The 10,569-nt window shown below is 53.5% G+C and overlaps 1 protein-coding gene across 2 annotated transcripts; it reads right to left on the minus strand.

Moving 5' to 3' along the window:
* SLC30A2 (solute carrier family 30 member 2) lies at positions 1-7,480 on the minus strand. Of its 2 annotated transcripts, XM_008148217.3 has the most exons (8): positions 7,431-7,480; positions 6,554-6,774; positions 5,402-5,548; positions 4,678-4,831; positions 2,634-2,838; positions 1,850-1,955; positions 671-805; positions 1-227 (listed from the first exon to the last, which is right to left on the minus strand). In XM_008148217.3, the coding sequence occupies exons 1-8, from the start codon at positions 7,478-7,480 to the stop codon at positions 82-84; spliced, it is 1,164 nt and encodes a 387-aa protein (XP_008146439.2). In that variant the 3' UTR covers positions 1-81. The 2 variants fall into 2 exon arrangements, with proteins under 2 accessions (XP_008146439.2, XP_054577101.1); XM_054721126.1 differs by lacking the exon at positions 5,402-5,548 and having other exon boundaries at positions 4-227.
* Positions 7,481-10,569: the final 3,089 nt, after the last annotated feature.

Consider the following 10,569-nt stretch of genomic DNA (forward strand, 5'->3'; position numbering starts at 1 on the left):
AGTCCTGGCTGAGCCTGGGGGGCACGGGGCCCCGCCCTCTGCAGGTCCTGTCCCTGCTCCAGGTGGCGCCTGGCCAGGCCGTCAGTCCAAGGGGCCCTGGCACGCCTGACAGTCCTTCATGTCCTCGGAGTAGTCCTCGATCTGGATGGTCATGGTGTGGAAGTTGAACTTGCCCTGTAGGCGGGCGCTGGCTGCCTTCAGCACAGCCTGGGCATCCGTGTTCGGAGCTGGGAGGCAAGAGGACGCACCAGAAAAACGTGGACTCACTCGTGGCCCCTTAGGAACAACCAGGAGCCCAACTCTCGTGCCCTGCCCACAGCAGAACAGGATGCATGACCATGAACACTAGGAAAGCCCAGAGTCCACCCCTGCACCAGATACCCGCCCCACCCCCACCCCCAGGTCCCACACCTGCCACACCCCGAAAGAACACGAAGGGCACTGGCTTTAGGATTTCCTTACCACCCCCACTCCCCCAGCCTCAGTTTCTTCTTCTATAAATGGGACTGTGATGATCAAATGGAATAATGCGTACAAAGCACTCCGCCTGGGGCCAGGTTCAAAGCATGGGCACTGGAAGCATCTGGGATTGCCTGGACCCGACAGGGATGCCCAGGCGTCTCTGGCTGCCTCCCTCCCTCCCCCCACCCCAAGTGTCCCCACCACTCACCAACGGCGATGTGGACAGACAGCACAGGCTGGGTCACAGTCAGGGCCCAGATATGCAGGCTGTGCAAGGCTTCTACCCCCTCCACTGACAGCAGCAGGTCCCGAACAGCTGTGAAGTCCACGCCCTTGGGGGTGCCTGGGGACAGCGGGGATGGGGCTGAGGGAAACTGCTCCCTTCCACCCATGCTGGTTCCTGCTCCTCCAGTGTCATCTAAGAAGAGCGCCTTGGCCAGCAGATCTGCTGTTACCCCCACCTCCCACGTGACCTCCATCATATCACCTGTTGTATTTTCCGCTTGACACTTAACACTGAAATTATCTTGTTTGTTGGTTTCTCGTCTGTCTCCCCCTCTAAAATGGAAACTCCATGAGAGCAGCATGGTCTGTTTTCTTTACCACCCTCCCCTCCCCAGTGTCTAGAACAGTGCCCAGCCCACAGTAGGTTTTCCTTTTTTCGTGGAAAGCTGCACCTGCGTGGGGCAGCATCCTTGTCACTTTGATCTGGGTCAGTCACTTTCTTGGAGGAAAAGCGCTGACCTGCAGCTGGACATTCCTGCTGACCACAAACCAGGATCCAGATGACCCTCCCACACAGAGACCCATGACCCCAAGACCTGGAGCACAAGAAAGCCGGAGGAATAGTGTGGCAACTCAGGGCAGACCATTTGCCTCTCCCTAGCACCCCTCCAAGTCCAGCCACATCCTGCTGATGCAGGGGCCTCGGAAAAGACGGCCTGAACGGCTTCACATTCTCAGCAGCCCTGTTCAACACTGAGCGTCTTTTTCTGAGCCGCAGTCTATCCCCCTGTGCAATGAGAAGCAGGATCCTCCACCCTCGCTCTGCCTGAGGGAAGGCAAATTGAGACGGAGGAAGTGTATGGGGAGGGGCTGGCGTGCCAGGGGCTAACCCAGAAACCACCTGGTTAGGCAAGAAGGACGCATCTCAGCAGGGAGGAGGCACCCTTGTGCCCAGGGGGAAGGGAAGGCACCATCCAAGCGACATTTCCAGGAACGGCCACCCGGAGGGCCCGGCTCCATGCCAAGACCGGCTAGGGCCCTAGGCTATGCCGGGCTCCAGACCCTGGCTCCCCACCAATGTGCTGGGATCCAACCCCCACCTTGGAACTTCCACGAGAGCTGGAGAGCCAAGGAGCAAAAAGGGAGCCCCGAGCCCGGTTACCTTCCATTAGCACCAGGATCACGTCTCTCAGGATGGTCAAGGTTGTCCCCAGGACCAGGATGGAGAAGATGAAGGTGCAGATGGGGTCTACGTACTTGTACTCTGGCTGCAGGAAAGAGGGAAGGCAGAGCTAGGGTCCAACATCCACACCTCAGCCTCACAGTGCGTAGGGAAGAGGGGCTCTCTCTGCAGGTGGCATGAGCCTTACCCTGGCCCTGCCTCCCAGTTTATTCCGTACCCAGAAGGACGGGCACGCCAGACCACAGTTCAGATAAGGCACAGTGCCTTCCCACCTCCCTGCCAAGGGGCTGAAACATGGACAGATCTAAGTGGAATCTTAGGCACCATGTAGTCCATCACCCCTAGTTTATAGCTAGGGAAACTGAGGCTCAGTTAGAGCAAGGCACTCACTCTTCATCACACAGCTGGCCAGGGGTGGAGCCAGGCTTCAAACTCAATGCCCAGCTCTTTCCAAGGCACTGCACTGCCTCTATGTATGTGACGGGCAATGCCCAGGCTCCGGCAGCACACAGTGCTGGCTTTGAATCTGGCTCCACAACTTACCAGCTATGTGATGCTGTGCAAGTCACTGAACCTTTCTGAGCTGCAGAAAGCACCAGAAGTTAGATAGACGTTCCTTCCCTCTCCCCACCCTTTTGCCAGGAGCTAGGAAGGGGGCTAGAATCTGGAAAGGGTCCTGTGCAGAGAGGAGCCCCAAGATGACCTACCCCCTGCCCTTCCCACCCCACTCCCCAGCCCACTTCCCTCTGTCCCCAGCTCTGACCTTGAAGTATAAAATATAGGCTGCCACCAGGACGCCCACACTCTGCAGCAAGTCTCCGATCACATGGATAAAGGCAGCTCGGACACTGGGGTTCTCCTGCTGCTGGATGGTGTCTTGGCTGTGCCCTTGGCCTTGGGAGTGGCTATGTCCATGGCCTTGGCCGTGGCTGTGTCCGTGGCCAGACTGGTGAAGAGTCAATCCCATTCTACGGAAGTGGAGACAAAGCCAAAGGGCTCACTGAGGTCGAGGGCAGCGGCTTCAGATCAGCCAGGTAAAGGCTACTCATTAGGGCTGGCCTCCCCGTGGGGCTAAAATCCCAAACCCCCAGACTGCATGATCCCTTTGGCTATTCGAGGAGCCTGACCCAGACCCACGAGGCCTTGGTTCAGTGTGCCACAGGAGAAAGGGCTCAACTCCAATGCCAGGCTGGATCTGGGCACAAAGATGCCCCAGTGCCACGTCTCAGAGCAGAACACCATGGAGTCATCAGTTCCCCCCACCAGGCCACAGACAGGGAAGCTGAGTCGTAGAGGAGCGGCTTGCTCTAGGCCACTGAACAAGGGAGAGAGAACCCAAATAAGACAGACGCTCTCCACACCCTGCCTCTCACTGAGACCAACTTCAACCACATCCGCTTGAAAAAGAACTTGGAATCTTCTCCGAGGGACATCTGCTCCTGCAAGAGCGAGACTAATCCCTCCCACTTCAGGTATGAAGCCTCCCAGGTTATTCACCAACATGTGTGGTGGGGTGGGAGTGGGGTGGAGTTGATGCTGCCCCAGATTTACAGTTCCTGATGGACTTGGCCCAGGCCTAAGGCAGAACCCAGGTGTTCCAGCTGCTAGAGCTCAGACCGTTAGGAAAATTCTGTTCCTGTAGCCCAAGCAGGTCAAACTTGTGGCCCACAATGAATATTTTTGTGGCCCAGCCAATATAACGGTAAGAAACATTTTAATAAAATTTTTTAACTTAATTTTTACAATATCTTGTTATACATAATACTATCTAATGAAGAGGGAATATGCTAATTGACCCTCACACTGTCAAAAAGATGGCAGGGCCCACAGCCAATAAGGAGGGAATATGCTAATTGTTGCCATGCCCTCAAAGATGGAGGCACCCACAGCCACAAGATGGAGGTGCCCAGTCCCCTCAGCCCCGCCAGGGCACCTGCCTCCAGAGTCCCCCAGTCCCCTCAGCCCCCAGCTGCCCAGGGCCGGCCCAAGACGCAGGCAAGCCTTGGATGGCGGCTGCCCAACCACCCAAGGGCCCCCCCCCACCCCCGACCCGAGGCTCAGGTAACCGGGGCGGCCGAGGCTTGCGCTGCCGGCAGTGGCAGCAGCAGAGGTGTGTTGGGGGCATCGCCTTTCCCTGATCACCGGATTGCCTCCCGCCCCTGAGGGCTCCTGGACTGAGAGGGGGCAGGCCGGGCTGAGGGACCCCCCCTCCAGTGCATGAATTTTCATGCACCAGGCCTCTAGTTATTAATAATGAACAAACTACATTTGCTAATGACTGATTACTATAATCGTGTTGCATTCATTTCCTTTATGTGCCTTATTCGAAGGCGCACCATTTCTGTCCACTAATACTAGCAGCGAATATTTTAGCAGCTGATTGCCACGACATTAATTAGTCTTGTACTGACTCGTTTGGTGTGCGCAACAGGAAATATTTTGCTTGTGGAGAATAAGAAAAATAGGTTTATTTGCATTACGCTTATTAATTTGTGCAGTTATTCAGTGTCTGGTAAGTTAATGTTCAAGAAAAAATATTAATTTTTATTAAAATGTTCTATTATTTTATGTTAACAATTACTCATTTATTTCACTGTTTGTATCCAGCATGTCTCTATCAAAATGAACCTACGTTTCTATGAAAACTGAAGCTTTTGATTTTTTGCAGCCCACACAAACTTACACCTTGTCTATGTGGCCCGTGTAGGCCTTTGAGTTTGAACTCCTGTGCTGGAGTTCAGGCTGCCCTGCTCCCACCAGAAGGCACACAGGTAAGCACGTGAGAACTGGGAGGAGGGAAGACTCACATGATGTTCACAGCCACGGCGCAGCCTGCTGTTATCAGCATCGTCTTCCCGTGGATCTCATAGTTCCCAGAGATTAGCCGCTCTATCGCCAGGTACACCAGCACCCCAGTCACCACCCAGATGGACAGCACAGAGAGCAGGGCTCCCAGGATCTCTGAGGAAAAACCAACCCCAGCACCAATCTTAGTACGGAGCCCTGCGGCTGAGGAGACCTCTGTCCCAAGTCAGGGCCTGGGTCTGCCTGGGCTCTGCTGCAGGCATGACGGCACCTTATCCCACCACTCACACGTCTGACAATATCAGAGCTAGGAGTTTAAGTCATTTGGCTCAAGACTTTGTGTTTTACATGTAATGAAAATTACTTTCTAAAAATGAAAAAGACTTTATACCCGTTTAAAGCCTGTATCTTCCAGAAAGCTTTGCTGGCCTTTCCTGCATCCCTCCCCTCCCTCCCGCCCTCCAACCCACCCCCAACCCACCGCCGGATTTGTTCTTGAAGTTTGCCCACTTCATTTCATTGGAAGGTGAACTATCCTTCCCTCCACCCCCCCCCCCCCCCCCCCCCCCGCCCGACTGGGAGTTCCCAGAGGACAGAAGCCAAGTTGGACATTATCATCCTCCATGAAAGTTGCTCTCCCGGCCTCACTCAGGGGATCCACCTAAGAAACCATACCTTGACCTGTCACTCTTCCAACCCCAACCCCATTCAAACCAGGGCCCTCACCAGCTCGCTGCCAGCCGAAGTTCATGGTCTTGGTGGCTGGCCGGGAGGACATCCAGAGAGAGAAGAGGCTGATGAGCATGCTGGCAATGTCGGTGAGCAGATGGGCTGCATCAGTCATGATTGCCAAGCTATGTGCTAGGTACCCACCTGCAGGGGCAGTGATAAGAATGGAGGGTCCTCAACAGCTCCCCCAGGAGACACGGGGTGACCTCTTCACCCATTCACTGTATAATCGCTGCAAGTACTTTCTCTGAGCCTTAATTTCTACCATCTGTGAAACGGGACTAACAACATCTACTTACAGGGTGAATGTGAAAATCAAGTTCAAATAGGGCCCAGAAAGTACAGTAGACATTCAATAAGTGCTCCTTCCTTCTAGGCATTCAGACCTTCCCTTCCCTACCAGTTTTGTGTGATCTTGGGCAAATTACATAACCTAAATGTACCTGTTTCAAAGTCTATAAAATCAGGAGACTAACAGCACCCATGAGGGTTGCCTGAGATACGTGTATTTAAAAGACTTAACAAAGTATAGGAAATATAGTCCATAATATTGTAATAACTATGCATGGTGTCAGATAGCTTCTAGACTTATCGGAGTGATCACTTTGTAAGATACATAAAAGTCTAATGACTAGGTTGTACACCTGAAACTAATATAATATTGTATGTCTATAGTAATTGAAAAAAATAAAGTTCTTAACTTAAAAAAATTACAAAGAACATAGAGAGTCTTCAATATTCAACTATGACCCTTGAACACACAGGTTTGAACTGCAGGGATTTACTCTTATGTGAAATTTTTTCAATAAATACAATTAGCCCTTCATATCCAAGGCTTCCCCACCTGTTAATTCAACCATCCCCATGGAAAACAGTACTTTCACATCCCCAAACACGGTTTCCCAAACACGGTTTTCCATCTGCGGTTGGTTGAATCCATGGATGAGAAGGAGCCAAATGTTGCTAAGTTTTCAGGGAGTCAGAAGTTACACCTGGATTTTCAACTGTGCGGGTAGTTGCCCCAAACCCCCCACCCCGGCCCCACTGTTCAAGTGTATTAATATTGCTGGCACACTCAGGAGAAAAGCCTTTTGGATCATCCAGACTATCCACGTGCCGATTTCATTTAATCAGCACACGAGTCCTTACCAACGACTTCCCCAATCATGAACACCAGGCAGATGGCAGAGGCCACGTAGAGCTGGCGCCGGGCCTGCTCCTTCTTGGGGTCACAGTGGCTGCCAGGACCCTTCTGGGAGTGGCAGTAGTGATTGTTCTCCACGCTCAGCTCAACGGATGGCAAGTCCAGCTCAGGTCGTGACACGGAAATCCAGCCAGGCCCATTCTGCCACAGAGACCCCATGTAAGACCTAGCCAGAGAGGAAAGAGCAGGCTCAGCGCTGAGATGGGGACAAGGAGGGCTGACCCCAATCCTCTCTCTCCGTGGGACCTGGGCGTTCCCAGGTGTACAATTAGGGGACTAGCTAAGGACACTCCAAGCTCCACAGTCCCAAGGAGGGACCAGAGGCCCAAGTCCGCAGGTGGGTGCTGGGGGAATGACCAGTCTCCAGGAGTCTAAGGGCGGTGGCCCGGATGTTCACTTCTCCCCCATCCCTCCCAGGGCCTGGAGGAGGCCAAGACCTTGGGAACTGGCCAAGGGGCGGAACCAGTCCAGTGGAGCACGGAGAAGGAACAGAGCTCAGGCCCTGGCAGATGGGCAAACCCCCATCTGTGCACCTGGGGACGCGGGCCCTCCCTGGGCCAGGCTGCCCCGGGGCAAAGTTCCCGGCCGTGGGCGGGGCTCTAGGCCAGGCACTCCGAACCAGGGGGCAGTGGTTAGGCTCCGCGCTCCGCCGCCAAGGTGGGCTGATCCCAGCGCCCCGCCGGGTTTCCCCTCTCCTTCCCCTCGCTCCCCCCTCCCGTGTGCGCCCAGTCCCAGCTGCCGCTCCAACCATCCCAGCCAGCAAACGAGGAGGTGCGGCTGCAGCGGCTCCAATTCCCACTCCTCCCCAGGCGCTCGCCTTACCGCGCTCCGGACCTGGCGTCCAACAGGTGCTGCTTGTCCATGGTCTTCATGCGGCCCCGCGCCGGGTCGGGAGCCGCACGCCGACTCCCCGGAGTGGGACCTGGAAGTTGCGCCCGACGCTGCGCGGGGCGCGCTCACCTGCGCGGAGAGCCCCGCCGGACGCTCGCGCCGCCTCCCCGTGCGCCCCTCTACGCCCGCTCCGCCGCGCCGGGACCGTCCCGCTGCCGCTGCCGCCCCGCTTCAGCCCGGCCCCGCGCGCCGAGCCCTTTATTCGGCCCTCGCCACCCCGTGTGAAGCGGCCCGCCGTGCGTCGTGTGCAAAAGCCCTCGGGGAAGGGGGATGGGGTGGCCGGGTGCAAAGGATGCCCAGGAGCTGCCGCCCCCTCCCCGCCCTCCCCGCCCGGCACCCATCCCCGTGTCCCTGGGACCCCGGGAGCCCACGTCGCTTGCGATTAAAAGCCTCTGCTGAGTTGGGACTGCGCGACGGCTGCGTGCGCTCTTCCCCGCGGGGCGTGGGCGGCCGAGAAGTTCGCGGTGTGGAGGAATGAGCTTTGGATCCGGGGAGAGGGAATGTGGCTCCTGAGGCTAGGGTGGTGTCCTCGCCTCCGGCGGGAGCCGCCTGCGCCTTTGAAACAGGTTTGTTTCTGCCCTCAGGCGGCAGCCACCTGGTGGGCTGCTCTCCGCTAGGCTGGGGAGGGTTCTGGAGGCCGGATCTGCCTCCCTCCGGTCCGGCACTGGCCCTCTTTAGGACTGATTGGGATGCCCCACCCACCCTAGCCGGGAGCAGCTCCGGTTCCTCGGCTGCGCGCTCCGATTACAATCTGGAGTGACCGGCTTTATCTCATTCCCTTCACTGGGCAGCGTCGCATTGGGCGTCAGTCTCCATTTGGGCAGAGCTGGCACCACCACCACCACCACCACCACCATCTCTTTTCCCCCGCCCAGCAGCGCACAGGAGCCCCCGCAAGGTGCCACGCATGGTGTTCCGCCTCTCGCTTTCTGTCCTCCAATTCCTGCAGTCTTCTATCGAAGGATACTGTCCTTTTTTTTTTTTTTTTTTTTTTTTAATCCTCACCCCAGGATATTTTTCCATTGATTTCTTGGAGAGAATGGAAGAGAGAGGAAAAGACAGAGAAATATTGATTGCCTCCTGCACATGCCTTGACCAGGGTCCGCCCGGGAGGATCCTGCAACCGAGGTAAGTGCCCTTAAAAAGGAATTGAACCCAGGACCCTTCAGTCCGCAGGCCGATGCTCTATCCACTGAGCCAACCCGGCTAGGGCTGCTTTTTTATTTTTAAATATTTTTTATTGAATTTCAGAGAGAGAGGAAAGGAGGGGGGAGAGAGAGAGAGATGTGAGTCGATGGGCTGCCACCAGCATGTGCCCTGAGGGGGGATCGAACCAGCAACCTTTTGGTGCACAGGTTGACTCCTAACCAACTGAGCCACACTGGACAGAACTGTGTGAGGATACTTTAGAGAGTAAACCTATAGCCCTAGCTGGTTTGGTTCAGTGAACAGAGCGGACTGAAGGGTCCTGGGTTCAATTCCCGTCAAGGACACATGCCTGGGTTGCAGGCTCAATCCCCCAACTCAGTCCCCAGTAGGGGGTGTGCAGGAGGCAGCCTATCAATGATTCTCATCATTGATGTTTCTCTCCCTCTCCTTCTCTCTGAAATCAATAAAAATATATTTTAAAAAAGTAAAACTATAAAGAAATTTAAGTGTATGATTATCAAAAAAGACAGGATACTTCCTGACCTGCATAGTAACAACACAAGATTTCATTTTACAATAGTTTATCAAACTCTATAACTGGTTTCGTATATTTGTGTGTAATATGTTACACAATTTTAAAAGAAATTTTAAAAAAGGATTCAGAACAGCCCTAGCTGGTTTAGCTCAGTGGATAGAGCGTCAGCCCTTGGACTGAAGGGCACGCGTACTTTGGTTGCAGGCTGGATCTTCAGCCCTGGTCAGGTGAGTGCAGGAGGCAACCAATCAATGTGTCTCACGTTGATGTTTCTCTCTGTCTCCCTCCCTTCAGTGGGCCTGGCTGGCATGACTCTGTGGTTGAGCATCAATCTATGAACCAGGGTTCGATTCCTGATCAGGGCACATGCCTGGGTTGCAGACTCGATCCCCAGTAGGGGGCATGCAGGAGGCAGGCAATCAATGATTCTCTCATCATTGATGTTTTTCTCTCTCTCCCTCTTGTTTCCTCTCTGAAATCAATAAAAATATATTTTAAAAAGTAAATAAAAATCAACAGGGAAATATCCTTGGGTGAGGATTAACAAGAAAAAAATGCTTCAGAACTTGAGAAAGAACTAGAAATGAGAACAAAAATCTGATTCACTGAAATTCAAAATTAGGGACTGAGTTAGCTTTGGAAAAACCAGAGTGAAAGTGGGCCGAGGTGTGAGGGTTTTGTGGACGAAAGGGGCCACGTGCTGACCTGACAAGCTCAGGGGAGGCCTGCATGGCGGTCTTGCAAACTCAGAGACCTAAAGTAACCACAAAGGGTGGTCTGAAATTAAACTTTACCTAAACGCAGTGATGGTGGGCAGTTACATCCTAGGCTGGTATCTTCACTAACAAGGTCAACCTTTACCTTAACTGAGCCTACCTGTCTTTTTGCATCTATAATAACATACCCTTGAAATGTCTGGGTAACTTGTAACTTCCCTTTTTCTGGACCCCTTGGGGCACAACCTAATGTGCCTGGGCGCCAGGACAGATATCACAAATTCCTTCATTGTTATGTTAATTGTTCCTGCACCCACCTACGTATGTGTCCATCATTTTACTTTTTATCCAATCCCAGGGGTTTCTCCTGCTTTGCTTTATCCCACCTCCTTAATCTATCACCAATGGATTTCACGTAACCCACCTATGTCCCTCCTTTGATGGCAATGTATAAATACAGATGTAACCCGCCATTCTCCGGAGCATTATCTCAATTCGTTGAGGTTCTGCTTCCCTGCATATGTCCACAGTTTGGCTCAAATAAACTCACAAAAATTCTTTACAGGTTTCAATGGTTTTTTTTACATTAACAGTTTCAAGCACTTTCATAAAATGAGTTCTATAGATCATTAATTCTGGAGGATGTCACATAAATGGATAAATTGGGAAA

Source organism: Eptesicus fuscus, chromosome 9 (assembly GCF_027574615.1).
Source record: "Eptesicus fuscus isolate TK198812 chromosome 9, DD_ASM_mEF_20220401, whole genome shotgun sequence".
NCBI lineage: Eukaryota > Metazoa > Chordata > Mammalia > Chiroptera > Vespertilionidae > Eptesicus > Eptesicus fuscus.